At 46.5% G+C, this 15,225-nt stretch overlaps 2 protein-coding genes across 4 annotated transcripts in view; both read left to right on the top strand.

The window, feature by feature from the left end:
* The window catches only part of LOC146180469 (uncharacterized), a 48,880-nt gene extending 36,720 nt beyond the window's left edge, over window positions 1–12,160 (top strand). For all 3 annotated transcript variants that reach the window (XM_084576064.1, XM_084576062.1, XM_084576063.1), the window contains one exon: window positions 12,023–12,160. The gene's annotated coding sequence lies outside the window, so the exon portion shown is untranslated. The remainder of the gene's footprint in view (window positions 1–12,022) is intronic.
* A 720-nt stretch (window positions 12,161–12,880) lies between these two features.
* Window positions 12,881–14,488, top strand: LOC146180468 (DNA-directed primase/polymerase protein-like). Its single transcript, XM_084576061.1, has one exon. The coding sequence runs from the start codon at window positions 12,881–12,883 to the stop codon at window positions 14,282–14,284; it is 1,404 nt and encodes a 467-aa protein (XP_084432187.1). The 3' UTR covers window positions 14,285–14,488.
* Window positions 14,489–15,225: the final 737 nt, after the last annotated feature.

The following is a 15,225-nucleotide window of genomic DNA, read 5'->3' as shown; positions in this document are numbered from 1 at the left end:
TGCCGTTCTTCTTCTGTTTCCTGAACGCGTCGTTGCCGCCTAGTTCTTAACTGCTGAGTGAACACGTCGACAAAGAGTCTTCACTGTTCAAAGCGTTCATTACATTCCATTCGGAGTCGTCACCGGTTGAGGACGATTCAAGAGAAGCGCGACACACTCTAGCTGCATCTTGAGCGCGCCATCGAGCAAGACACTGTTCCTGTTCATGTCTCTGTAGCCTGCTGTCGTTTCCTGGCTTCATCGTGACGGCGTGTTTTTTCTTTCTGTCAATCAGGATGCATAGCGAGTGCCTCAGCTGAGCAAGTGCGAGCATTTATATACCCATCGTTTTCCTCCTCTTCCTCTCAACTGCGAGAGAAGAGATGACAGCAGCAGCTCCAGCTGCAGCGCGCCGTGCCTACCAACTGCCGTAACCCAACAACTCGACTTGGTAGCCCATCTCTCGCAGTGTACCATGAGCCGGGATGCAATTCACGCTGTAATTTGAACTTGTGGTGTCGTCACCGGGCCATGATCAGGCAGCGTGTTTGATGTTCCCTGCGCATCTAACAAGTCTGCACCGGCTGTAACTCAGGTCCCGATGGCACGCTTATGGCCGGTGTCTTCTGGTTTTTGTTCCACGCCCATTTCTTACGGCTTCCAAAAGCTTGTTGCGTGCACGGTTACAATATACTGTTTTCCGGTATCTCGATCGCAAGAAAAAACTCTGCAAGAAGTGGTGCATCGAGAAACACTCAACCGGATACACGCATGAAGTGGCGGCCACGGCGGTGAACGCCAAACAGCAAGAAAAAAAAAAATGATGCGCCAATCACGCCAGCCAATAAGAGACTCTGAACGCCGCGCTTCGCGTGAGAGCTAATCAGAGACCATAAACGGCCTTCGGAAGACCGGCGCGTGCAGCTAGTCCGCTTGAGCGAAGCCATTTTGAGATAGCGGAAATTGCACACAAAGAAAACGGCTTTAAACCAAGCCCAAGACGACAACGTTGACGGCGGCGATTGGCCAACTGCAACGCCCGCGGCGCGCGCGGGAATTTCGAACAAAATTTCTCTTTTTTGGGGGGAGGGGGGGGGGGGCATTTTGTGGCTGCCGTGACGTTTTGAAAGCCGATTTTATCACATTTCCTGACCGAAGTCAGCATTAATAATTGCATGCAAGTGCTCGAAAGGATAAACGTTCAGAAAATGAATTCGTCTCAAAATCGATTTTAGAACATTTTCGACTGTTCTAAGACTTGCGTGTCCCCGTAATTAACTCTATGGCTGTTATCTTTAAGAATTTTCGCTACTGCAAGTCTTTAACTAATTTTATTTTCCAGCTGGTTGCGCATTTATCAACAGTCTGAAAGTTTGCAATGAATACCCTTGTGAAACGTGCAAGTTAAGTTTACTTGCGGGAAGTGCACTTCTGAGACTTCAAGTGCTTCAAGTCACCTTTTGGCATACGCGGTGCTAAACGGGAAAACAGAATGCACTCACAATAAAAAAAAAAAAAAGGAACGGACAAACAGCTCGTTTTTTAAAGATTTACATCAAAAAGAAAATATTCCAAAATTAATTTTTGTTCATTGAATTTAAATAAAAACAAACATAACCTATATTTTGTCAACGTAAATTAAAATTATAACAGCGTATTAAGTGTATTTCAAAAACATTTCAAGTCAAGACGGGCCGAGACGACTTCCTAGCCTACACAGACCAACATGGCGACGTGCGACGATGCGCCGTCTGACGATGGTCTGATGCCACTATAACTGAATAATTTTATTAAACGCGGTTAAATAGCTAAAATGAACCTCTGTGTCCTTTTTTTATGCATTACATTTTATACCAATGAAATCTCTGGTGACAAGGCTACGCACCCGCCCAGAAAGTGCGTTCTCCACAACGTACTTCAATCAAAGTGTACTTTTCTGCGAGTGCACTCCACTTGCGGTGTTTAGATTGGGCAAAGTGTACTTATAGCGAGTAACACTCTCGGCAAGTGCACTTAACTTGCGCGCTTGACAGGGGTATTAGACGCAGTTTCCTTTAGGCCGCGGGCGCCGCCACTATATACACCTTGGCACGGCCGGTCTCGAGGGAGAGCGCACTCTCTCTCGCTCTCAGCTGTGACCTAGGGCACGGTGGAACTAGAATATTTTCCAGTGAAGCGAGCGGAGGGGGCAGCACCTTGCTACGCGCGTCACCTAGAGTGTCTCCTGAAGCGGCGGCGCTTCAGTTGAGCGCTGGCTTTTCGTTCAGTGTGGTTGCATTGCACGAGTGTTTTGACGTGAGTGTATTAACTTCTTGCAACAATGAGTGCAAAACAACGGCTCTACCCAGAATGCGCACAGGTACTTGAAAACCCTTGAATTTAAAAATTTTGTTTTCAAGGCCCTTGAAAATCCCGGAATTTTTGCTGCTCCTTGAAAATCCTTGAATTCCTAGCATACTGCATGCAAATAATTATTAATCACAAAAAAACGCGGTTAAAATATTTGTGTTTCGATATCATGTTTCAGTGTCTACGTTTCTGGCGAAAAAAATCTGTTTGTGCTAATATAGCCAACGTTGCGTGACAGTTAGCCACATTGGAGCCACTCTCTCTGAAGTCAATTTGAGCTGATTCAATCCAATCTGATTTAGGTGCTTTGTTATGGTGGTTGGCGGCATTGCATTTTTACGTCGGTTCTGCATCCGTTTGTAAAGCAAATGCCTGGGAAATGTGAATTTCAAGGCGCGTGGTTTCACAACGATGCTTACATAGACTGAACTGCACCACATACGATGAGTGAGCACTGCGCAAGATACAGGCTTTGCAGCAAGACCTTCGATATGATCACCATGGGCGAGTCAGCGTTAAAGAGTCATATAATGAGTGCTAAGTATGCTGGTGTCATGAAGCTTGCAGCCAACATTTGGTGCGAAAGTATTTAGTTCCAAGTACGAGGCAATAGTCAGCCGTCCCGCCTCCTTCGCAATCGGGAAAGCTAGACAATGCTTGCAAGGCACACAAGCTGGTGACGAACGCAGAGATTCTGTGGACTTTGAAGGTTGTCACATCGCATTTTTCCTATCGGTCATCATCGGAAGCAGGCCAGCTATTCCAGCATATGTTCCCGGACAGTGACATGGCCAAAGCATTTTCGTGCGGAGAAAAGAAAATGCGCCTACGTGATGTGCCGTGGTCTGAGGCCATTTTTATCTGCTTTGCAGCGGGAAATAAAAGATTTGGTTTTGTGGGGTTTTAATGTCCCAAAGCGACTCAGGCTATGAGAGACGCCGTAGTGGAGGACTCCGGAAATTTCTACCACCTTGGGTTCTTTAATTAGCACTGACATCGCACAGCACACAGGCACCTTGCATTTCGCCTCCATCGAAAAGCGGCCGCCGAGGCTGGGATTCGATCCCGCGTCCTTGAGAACAGTAGTCGAGCGCCGTAACCACTGCGCCACCCCAGCGGGGTGGAGATAAAAGATTGTGATTACTATGTGGTACTCTTCGATGAGTCCACAAAAGACTATCTCCAGTGGAAACAAATGGATGTTCACATCCGGTTTTGGAATTCGTCTCACAAGGTGGCAACGAGGTACTATACCTCGGTGTTTATGGGGGCACTCGACATCCGAGGACATCCAAGGAAAGCTGCTGAGTGCGCTCGAGCCTTTCCCTCTTGAGAAAAATCTTCAAATTTCAATGGATGGTCTCAATGTTAACCTTAAGTTACTCAAGAATTTCTAAAAGCAGCTAGATCAAGCATACCAAGTTCAATGTCTGGACATTGGGACCTGTGGCCTCCACACCATGCACAATGCCTACAGGGCAGGTGCTACAGCAAGTGGGGAGTTGACTGTCTGCTCTCCAGTCTGAGCGCGCTTTTCCATGATTCTCCTGCAAGGAGGGAAGACTTATTAGCAGTTACCGGTCAGGAGACTTTCCCCCTGAACTTCGTTGCACACCAGTGGTTGGAGAATGTCCCTGTGATAGAGAGAGCCTTGCTATTGTGGCGTGATATTAAGTTTATTGCAGATTCAAGGAAGAAGGAAGTAAGCCCCCAAAAATGTGGATCATTTCACAACTTGTGCGAGTTTGCCAGTGATGTCTTATTGCTAGCAAAGCTTCAATTTGTACTAGGTGTGGCCATGACTCTCAAGCCATTCCTCACTGAGTACTAAACGGGTCAGCCCATGGTGTTCTTTCTTGCAAGGGATTTGGAAACAGTAGTCAGGAAGCTACTGACGAAGTTTCTGAAGTGCTCGGTCTTGTCTTCAGCAAAAGGAGTCATTGGTCTGCTGACGGTGGACATTGAAAGCACCGAGAACCACACTCCACTTTAAAAGGTGGATGTAGGCCATGCCGCTGAGCAAAGTGTCAGGAAAACTAAAGCAATCCAGAAGGACGTGTTCCAGTTCCGCATGGAATGCAAACACTTCTTGATCAGTGTGACAAAGAAGGTGCTTGAGAGAAGCCTACTAAGATTCTCAATCGTTTGTCCTCTTTGGACCCACGACAAATGTGTACTAAACCTGTCCTCTTTGGACCCACGACAAATGTGTACTAAACCAGAAGAGTGCCTGGCCGGCTTCAGAAATGTGTAATGCCCTCATTACAGCAGGCAGAATGTTTGAGTACCAAAGAGACACTGTACTGGGGGAGTACACTGAGTTCCTGCAGGAAGAGAAGCATAACCTGCGAATGTTTGAGAAGAATTTAAACAGGTTAGACGAGTGCTTGTCTGAGCTGATGAAGTTTAATTCATCATATGGGGAACTCTGGAAAGTTGTCAAGCTTTTGCTTGGGCTCAGCCACGGGCAGGCCACTGTTGAGCGAGGGTTTAGTGTGAACAGCCAGGTTGCCGTAGAAAACCTGAAGGACACCTCGTATATTTCGCAACGTATTGTATGCTGCGACAAGGCCGCCCCCTGCTGTGGACAAGGCAGGGAGCGTTCTTAACGTCCCTATTACAAAAGACCTAAGGACTGTTGTATCAGCTGCCCGGTAGCAGTATGCTGTACACCTGGAGGCAGTAAAAAAGAAGCAGTGTGATGATGTCAGGGAATCAAAGAGGTGCTGCATCCACGAAGAGATCGACGTGATGAAAAAAAAGAAACTAGAGGCAAAAATAGCTGACCTCCCGGCTTCAGCAGATACATATGCTGAAAAGGCAGAGGTAGCTAATGATCTGAAGTACATTGTCAGATCCAATAGTCTGAGGAAGGCTGCACAAAGCCTCAACGAGAAGATTCAGGAAAAGTGGCAGGAGCTCCCCTGAAGTTGCCATTAGCAGTTTTGCAGAATGGATTGCTCTTTGACATTGATGCAATGCACTGCAGGATGTTTTTTAAGACTGAACATTTTTTAATTATGTTCGCTTAGTGCAATACTGGTTTTATTATGTCTGCTTAGTACAATGTTGGCTTAGTGCTATACAAGCTGTTCTTTGAAATGTTTCTTTTTCAATTTTGTTCAGTAAAATTGGCACCTGATATTGAAAACTGCAGCATGTAGCATTGTGTTGAGTCCTTGAAAATACTCCAAGTAGGCCTCGAAATTCCTTGAATATTCTTGAATTTGCTCGTTTTGAATCAGTACGAATCCTGTTAACCACTGCTACGCCCCAGGATGCAGTACAGGATACGCAAGAACAAAAAATGCGCGAAACTTGTCGCTATTCAAGGTGCCTGCTGATCCTGAGTGCAGATCCACGTGGGAGAAGAACCTACATCGAGCACCAGTGGCAGCAATGCAAGATTTTACCACAATGCAAGAAGCGCATGATTTTCATATCTGCAAAGGTGCAGCGTCAAGGGATGAAAACTCCCTGATGACCAGCCTAACAGCAAGCTTGCAAAGTCAAATGGAGTACAAATCAAGAACAGCATATAGTACTCGCTGCCAAGACAAGGCAACCAAAGATGGTGCTGCATGCGTCAGTTGCAAGTACTTAAGGAAATAGCTTTTTATGCGGCAGTCTCACCTGAAGAGGCATCAAGGAACGAACAGCCAAAATACTGGTTCACGATGCCGCGGTCCCGTTGCCAAGAAGCTGCAAGCATGTTTCCGAAAAAACAAAGTGCTTTTATCAAAGCTAGACAAGCTCGCAGTGGATCTTGAGGAAATGAAAACTAAGTGCTCTGCAACAGGTACTTTCTCGAAATATCGAAATATAAGCTCCTTATCACCAAAGCAGCAGCTGGCTGCATTAAAATCATATGAAGGAGTGTTTAGACTGTTTTTTGCATCAATCACTTTTGTGGTGTATACCATGTGTGTTGACTGAAGTGCATTCTCGTATCAGCATGGAATCATTAGTTTTACACACCTAATCTGTGAATTTGTGCCTTGGTTGATAATGAACACGGTATATAGTGTGTGTATATATATATATATACAGTCCATGACCGATTTTTCGGACATGCTTGATTATTCGGACTTTTTCCCGGCCCCAGGACATACCTTATAAAGTCAATGTATTACGCTGCTCAAAATTTCGGACACTCTAAGGAGGGCTATTCGATTTTTCGGACACTCCAAGCGTCAGCCGGGCCAACTGCCACAGTTTGAGCGGTGTCGCCGCCATCGTGTTTGTTTACTTTTTCCTTCGATAGCCTTGAAACCGGTGCCTGCCTTGCGTGCCGCTCCTTAGCTAAACACGCTGGATCGAGGCTATAATATTTGCCTACAGCTTCCGTTTCCGGGACAACGTCGCTGCCGGAGTGCTTCTTTTTTCTTTTTTCTTTTAGCGTGATCGCCTCTACTGCCTGTTCCTCTGTGTGTTTGCCGTGTAGGCCTAGCCGTGGTCATGCTGATGCGAGAACTACGTTCTGTCGCTACTGTGGCTCGCATTTTATTGAATCGGCTTCAGTTATGTTTCCGGATTTTATAAGATTTTTTTTTTTTTTTTTTGCGTGCAACACGACAGCGAGAAGGCACTCAATGGATTCGGTGTTGTGATTCAGTGTTTGGTGGTTGTGGTGTGCCTTGACAGTGGGAAAACCTACTCTGTCGATTTGCTTGGAGCACTTAGTACCCTCGCCGATGCGTGTAAGTCTGTAGCACCCACAACGCTGCACAATTGCTTCCACGACGAGGGATTTGTGCTGAATGACGAGTCTGCTGCCTTGGACGAGGAGAGCGTCGTCGAGCAGTTGTCAGGCAGTGAGCAGTTCATTCACGACCTTCGCACTGCTGGTGTCGAAATTCCATCGGCCGTCTCGTTTTCAAAGTTCACAGGCGTGGACCACCAGTTGGAACTGTGCTCTGGGCTCATAGATACAGGAATTATTCGCCAAGTGCTTGTGGAGTCTGAGAGCGAGGACGATGATGACTCACCTGCAGCAGCGCAGCCGACGCAAGCGAAATTCAGGTGGACCTGCTAGCACGGAAGCGGAGCATGGTGCAGAAATGCATTCATGACTTTTTCTGGCCTCAAAGTGAATAATAGGCAATAAATTGAGCTTTTTTGGTACACATTTGTTTTTTCGGACTGCCCGATTTTTCGGACATTTTCGTGGTCCGTTGAGAGTCCAAAAAATCGATCGTCGACTGTATATATATATATATATATTATATTTGTTTATTATTTTTTTAATCGCGTATACCCCGTGAGAAATGGTCCCAATAACTGTTACTTTGCGGAATTTAGTTTTTCGAAAAATGTCGGCACTGCGACAGTTTGTAATACTTAGCTAAAAAAGAAAGAACGTTTACAGTGTGCTCAATAGCCTTCGTCTGTTATTGCTTGCTATGGTAGGATCAACATTGTACACTCAATTCAGTAAACATTCGTGCATGTCAAATATCTTCAAATATTAAACATAAATAGCAAGTGCAAAACAAAACTATGTTAAAAGCGGAACTACATAACGAAGCACGCTTTCCAGTCTCATGTGCTGGCATCGGATGCTACGGAGGCAAGCCGAGAGTTCAAAGGTGGTTGATCGCAGCGCCGCCGCTGCAGGGGACACAGCGTGCGTCAGGCAGAGAGGCACGGTCGTGCCACTGGAAAATATTCTAGTTCACTGTACCTAGGGTACCTCGCATCGAGGCACCCTATATACACCTGAATTTCGACCAGTCAAAACTACCGTTGTTTTTTATACGTGGGGCCTATAGGAAATTTTGCAACTGATAGCATCAAAAAGTTCTGCTGAGGCTGGCATCAGTGTGCTTTCAATTTTCAGTAAACTTGCGACGTTTTTACCTGCCATTAACACTAATAACAGCCTTTCACTATTGTAAACTGCAGAATATGATTAATAAATAGCTTTTTGTTGGGAATTATTCGTCTGTGCTCATTATCATCAGCAGTTACATTTTTGAGCCTCTTCACTTGTCAGGGAACTTGACCTGAAAAAATCGGGGAAAACCGGGAAAAGTCAAGGATAGTGGTTTGCTAGACACCCTAAGCCTATTTCTTCTGCCCGCATGCTCCTTCCGCTCAGAGCGTGAAGAAAGGAGAGAGAACGAAGAGGTGAGGAAAGAAGCGGAGTGGCTCCAAGTGATTGGTCCGAAATGATGTCACTCGCCGCGAAATCAGCACTAGTGCATCAGTCATTTCTTTTTATATGCAGGAGACTCCATGGTGCATCCATTGCTTCTTTTTCGCCTTCTTTGTTTGTGCATGCTTCGTGATGAGTGAAACCAGGCGCCATTATACGGCACAGTTGAAGCAAAAAGTTATTGCTGCTGCGAAGGAGACTGGGAACAACCTGGAAGCTGCCAGGTGCTTCGGTGTTTTAGAGGTGAACGTGCGCAGGTGGCTGCGAAACACAAGCAGTTTGGCACCGCGTTCAAATTCGCGGAAAGCCTTTACGGGACCACAACGCGGGCGCCATGCAGAGCTCTAGGAAGACCTGGCTCGATATGTGAATGAGGGGAATGAGCAACTGGAGGTGCTGCTTCTAGCTTCATACAAGCCTGAAACACTGAGATGGACAAGTCCACACATACCCAAATGTGGCTGCTGATATAAACGGCATCCACATGATATATTTCTCATTGACCAATCAGCAAGTATGAGTGGGACAGGTGCCTGATGGTGTTTTTCCTCAGTGACAGTTTTAATGGTTGCGTACCGATAACAACTACATGCAGTTCGTATTTGACACTTCAAACACCTGCACTGGACTGTTAAGCTTCGTACCGAATTGTACCTGGCAGAAGTGCATTATGCACGCCATGTGATAGCAAAGTGGGATGCTCCCATGTAGTGGTGTTTTCTTCAGAGCACCTGTTTAAGCAGAGGAGCTGTTTAATTCATATCACACGAGGCCTGGACAGCTTAGCACATGATTGATAGATGGGGATTAGCTTGCACAGCTGCTCATTTCAGTTTTCCAAGTGCCTGTTTTAAAATTGATTGACAGTTTTTGGCTACACTAGTTCCTCGTAACAGAAGTCAACGGGCAAAGAGGTGCTGCAACCACCTGGGCTTGGACTGCTATTTTCTTTTTCTTGAACACTCCACGAAGGTCAGTGCAGCGCTAAAATGGTTGTTTTGGAAATGCATGCCTGAAACAGGGTTTGTTTGTTGTTGGTTGTGCTTTGAAAACACCTGCGGCCTGTTTAGATTGTGTCACCTGGCTGAGAATAGTATGTAGGCTTTGGTGAAGGAGCTTTAATGGAGGGAACTAGGGGAAGTGCAGAGCAGATTTTTTTTTTCAACGTTTTCAGTTATAACTTCATCACACTGCTGGAATCCCTTCTCTCCAACAGGAAAAGAAAATAAAGAAAATACCATTCAAAAGTACTTTAACAGAGAATGAATGAATGAAGGAAGTCTTTATTTGAATGAAGGGGTGGCTCTCGGCCATTGTTTGGGTAATTAAGGAGTTAAGAGGGATGGAAGTGTAGCTTCGTCTTCACGGTTCTTCAAAGGTGTTGCTCGTTGCTTGCAATGCTGCCGATCTTCGCGCTGTAAGTCGACCTCCCTCACACTACTTGAAGCAGGCCGCTCTCGCTGCCATAGGTGGCAATGAAATGTTGTATTGCGATGCTTGATAGAATCTGTTCTGCTAGGGTGGGCAGGTCGTCACGTGGAATATGCGTAGTTTTGTTTCTTCCTAGTGAAAATGATGCGCATTGCCATATAAGATGTTTTAGGTCTGCTGTACACTGTTCCTGGCAGTGGGTGCCAATGTTGTGTTTGAGTGTTTTGTCTTTGCGAGAAACCACTAGTCAAGTATGTGTAGGCTGCATTTGTTATTTTGAGAAATATCTCTTGTGGTCGAGTGAGCCCTTTCGTGTTGTCAAACACCGGTGTTGATGTTGCTCTATATAACCTAAGCCTGCTGTCGTGTTTTATTTTGGTGCATACATAGTGCATCATTGCTCTGCCATGGGAGCCTTTAGTGAGCGTTGGTTGGTACCGGTTAGGCATGGAGTTGAGATGTGGGGCGTTCTACTTCTCAGCAAGCCCGGCCGCGTGCGCGGCTGCGTTTCCCATGCCAGTATGTCCCAGGTGCTGTCCATTGTGTTGAGGTGGCACATACACCCATGCCACACTCACCCTTTCGTTTCTAATTGCGGCTTCAGTGTAGATGTGTATTGTGTTCAGCGGTGTTGTGAGGGCCGTCCTCTGTTCTAAAAGGTGCCTAGCCACCATGTTCCGCCTACTAATAGGTCGTTGTGGCCTTATTGCGATTACGGATGCCTCCCACGGGGGTGAAGTGTCTGTCCCCAGGCCTCGATGTAGTGTTGATTCGGTTGTCCCATGCCATAAGAGAGAAAAAAAACATGAAGATGAAAGCAGCCTATAAAATCACGGATACAGCTGAAAGGCCTATTGTACGCACTTCCATTGGCTAAAATGGTGGTTGTGACAGCTGAAGTCACCATTATGTTCCATAGCGTAGCTAAAACACAAGGGACAGACACAAACGCTAAACTTCCGCTAAGCTTTTATTCGGCACTCACAACATTTATACAAGATAAAACAGTACTTGTGAGATTAAAGAAAAAATTTAGTAAACAAAAAGGAAAAACAGGAAGAAAAACAAAAACAAAAAATATTTCACCGGTTGGCACACTGCCCTTAATCCAAGAATGCCATATCTTTTTTGGTCAGCGACAATGACGGACTGCTGACACAGCTTTCAGGTCTGGCTCTTTCGATTATAGCAGCCTCGATAATTTCTCTTGTCAATCCATCTGCATTTCTGCCAATCACCTCACACTCTTTAAAACAAGGCTTGCATTTATGATTAAGGCAGTGCCGTGCCAAATTGATGGAACCGCTATCCCTCACTTCCCTATGGTACTGCTTGCTCGCATCTTGTCTTGTCTTGTTTTTTGTTCTTTCTCCTGTATTTCTGTTTTTTTTTTTTTTTTACTAAATTTGTTTAATCTCGCAAGTACTGTTTTATCTTCTTGTATACATTTTGCGAGCGTCGAATAAAACCTTAGTGGAAGTTTAGTGCTTGTGTCTGTCCCTTGTGTTCTAGCTGCACTATGGAATATATAACGCGTACCCACTAGCCTGAACCCTCACCCGGTAAAGTCATCATTTTTGTGAAATTGCAAAATAACCTCAAAATGCTGTGCTCTAGCAAACAAAGAACAAATGTGTACGTCTGTGCATTCAGTTACATCATGCATTAAAATTTATTTGGTTTGCAAAAAACCTAGTGCTCCTCAGAAATTTATTACACTGCACCAGACAACTCAGGAAAAAATACTACGAATCTTCAGTAAATTTTGCGGAGGTTGAAAAACATCCGGAGTTGCCCTTTAAGCATGTATAGGCTCACTGGGGTTTATGTTTTTGACTTTCTAGGCCAAATATGCCATGTGATGAATTGTAGAGCAGTGAGAGTAAATTGTGGAATAATTTGGAAAATATTGCTTGCGTCTTGTCTAATTGCTGTGACGCAGCAGGAACGTGATTTGTATTCATCTGTGGTTTGTAGCATGTATATACTGTACTTGTTCCCCCAACCAAGGTTTTGAGAAGCTTCTTTTTTTTTTTTTTCTAAATATTGGTGCCCCATGTCCTTGCTCTTACTCTTACAGCTGTTCACCATTTCTGTTTATTTCAGCATTACTCGCAGGTGTGAGCATCTCCCAAGCATGCTATGAACAGAAATCTTTTTGTCATCTGGCGCAAGGCTGCACCAGTCAGTGAAATTGATGTTCCTGACCGGTGCTCAGTGGTACCCAGCACAGGGCAGGAAGCGTTTGAACGGCTCTCTTTTAGGCGACTGAAGGAAGACTTGGACTGTCAGGATTGTACTGCTGATAAGGACAATGTCAGCAATGAAGAGATCAATCCTGACCCTTGTCAGGAAAAGAGTGAGCACAGCGATGACAGTGCCACAGCTCTGGAGCAAGTGGTGCCCAATCCAGCCTCTTGTGTAGACCGCAAATTCCCTGTTGCTCGCTTTTATTCGCAAACTGGCAATAGTGACTGTTCTCTGATACTGAGCTTTGAAGCACATAATAGCGATGACCAGGAATTTGCGGAGTGCCAAGCCTTCCATTCTGTGAGTGGGAGGGTGACAACAGGACATGAGGCTGATAGTGAGAAAAAGGAACATTATGTGGATAAAGATAGCACTGCTCTATCAAAAGAACTGGATGACTGACTGTGCAAGTAGGATAGGGGCTCTAGCTATAGTTTAAACATGATCAAAAAAGTAATCCTGTTATGATGAGCTAGCATCCTTCACAAAGTGTCTTATGCGAATCATTTGTTGAACTGAGGTAAGATGTGGTTAGCTTCTTGCAGAAGCAGGACCTGCATCTGTACTTAACTGTGAGATCAGCTATATTGGTGTGTGAACTTCAGAAGCCAATTTTGTGTGTTTCTTTGCCACTGCTCAAAGAGTGAAGTTTGAAAAGGCCTGCTTTTCTACATACATTGAAGTGCCAGACTGCAGCCAGTTACCATTTGAGGAATGTGCGGAGACGAGAACACTCTGGAACAGCTCTCAACGCCAAAGGCCAAGCTGCGACACTCCTTCTATAGCAAGACTCGGAAGCGGAGTCCTCTCGTCGAACGTGTCGAGCAGGCGTCGAAGAGGGTGCCTGATGAACCCGTCAAGGTCGACTTCCGTAGCAGCCTGCTTGGGCCAACCATTGCATGGAGAGTGTTTCGGGCCCAAGCCGAAGCACTGACCTTCGCTCGCACTTTAGATGATGATGTGCGGGTTTTCTCTTACGAGTTCAGAGAGAGCGACGTCCCCGGTAAGCGGAAGTACTTGGTCACTCACCCTGTCCACCTCTGGAAGGTTCTGCAGATGAAGAAGCCTTCCGATCGCTGCATGTACGAGGTGATTGCTGAGGACGCCCCGTGCAAGCTCTACTTCGATCTAGAGTTCGAGAAGAAATACAACGCTGGTAGAGACGGTGTCGCCATGGTTGAAGAGCTGATTGCCATCACGTGCCGAGAGTGGGCAGAGCTTTTCGGGGACCCTTGCAGCTCGGATGACGTCCTCTGGCTCGACTCAAGCACCGCCAAGAAGTTCAGCTGCCATCTGATTTTCCAGAGGACGCGCATGTTCCGGGACAACCGCGAAGTGGGCGCCTTTGTTCGCTTGCTCTGCGAGAAAATAAAAAATTCGGCGTCGAGGAAGAACCCATCATCCGCGCTGGCCACCTCCCATGCTGCGCGGACCAACCCTCTGGTGCGGAACAAAAGTGGCAGTGAAGTGCTCTTCTGCGACCAGGGCGTTTACACTCGCAACCGAAACTTCCGCCTGTTCCACTGCACCAAGCTAAACAAAGACACACCCCTCGTATTGTCTGAGAACGACCGCTACGTTCGTTCTCTGGGAAAACCGCGGGACGATAAGGACATCTTCCTGGACAGCCTTATTACGTGGCCTCTAGAATCCGGCCTTCTTGGGCGTGGACTGCTGCAGCTTTGCAACGGCAGCGAACCTGCCAAAGTAAAACAGAACGGCGACGGGATCACGACGTTTGCGGGGAACAAGCAGGACGGGGTCAAATCATCGAGCTCGCCGTACCCGGAAATCGACGCGTTCATACGAAGTGTCATCACCCCGCGGGGGACGATCCGTCAGGTGTCGCACTTTTTAGACACTGACACCCTGGTGTACGACGTGCTGGGTTACCGTTACTGCGAAAACATTGGCCGCGAGCACCGCAGCAACGGCATCATGTTTGTGGTTGATGTGAATGTGGGCAGCTTCTACCAAAAGTGCTACGATCCTGACTGCCGCGCTGTTTCCTTTCGCTCCACCCCACGCCCCGTACCGCCGGAGTGCCTGCCATCCTTCTGGCTCGAGCAGATACCGGACGAAATGCTCAGTGGCGAGCAGAGTCCACTTGGACAGTGAGTGCTCGTGGTATGTGCGCATCTGGAAATATTTCTGCGCGTATTTCTGGTGCGCTGTATTCCTGCATGTAGTCTTAAATTAGTCCAGTTGAAGTAACCTGAATTGCTTTTCTTTCAGTAGATCTCTGAGGCTGTGTTCGCTGCAGCTAGAGGTTGCCTGTGCCGTAGCGAGCTTTTGAGGTTTTCAGTGTGTAGATCTGTGATTCTTTAGCCTGTCAGCTGGGGCACGTTTTTTAAGGGTATGTGCAGAAGCAGGCTCTTTCGGTGATGGCTATGAAAGAAGGCAGCTTTAATTAGAACGAATACTGTCCGTAGCAGCTCCCGTTAAAATATACCGTTTTCGTCCTCTTGGCTTTGGTAGCGCCCGGTGAACTATATATACTTTTTTTCCAGCCTTTGCTACAAGCCACTTCGTTCACTAGCACTGAAGGTATGAAATCGAATTATGTTTTTGTAGTCTATTTGCGAGGCAGAAATGCTAGCCTCGAGCTGTGGCCAATAAAAGCTTGCTGATCTGCTCTACCACGATCTGCGTCTTTTCTTCATATGCATTTAGCTGGTTTTTCGCTCCTTTCAGAGCTTTTACCGCAAGCTTCGCGTGCACTCCTTTTCGGCATCATTTGCCAATGCAGAGATCTGAGCAAACTCGTTCGTCGGCCGATTCGCACGACGGACCGTTGACGCGCGGACCAGGCGCCACGAGGCGCTATTCCGCTCTGCGAGGTTTATGGTTGGATTGCATAGGGGAAAAGCAGTGCCCAAGCCTCGATTGTTGCCTCTTTGGCCACCGCCTATTCAGAAGGCGACAGTAGGATCAGTCATGGGCGAGATACACTTCAACAATTGCGGCCAAGTCGCGAACTTCATGTAGAGGAGATGGGACATCACGTAATGCATGGTCCGTGGGTCGATGGTCCCGTGTAATGTTTACAGAATACTGAT

This window comes from Amblyomma maculatum, chromosome 8 (genome assembly GCF_055883805.1).
Source record: "Amblyomma maculatum isolate TAMU_Amacu chromosome 8, ASM5588380v1, whole genome shotgun sequence".
In the NCBI taxonomy this organism is placed as follows: Eukaryota; Metazoa; Arthropoda; class Arachnida; order Ixodida; family Ixodidae; genus Amblyomma; species Amblyomma maculatum.
The sequence above is the reverse complement of the archived record's forward strand: the minus strand, read 5'-3'. Positions and strand labels throughout refer to the sequence as shown.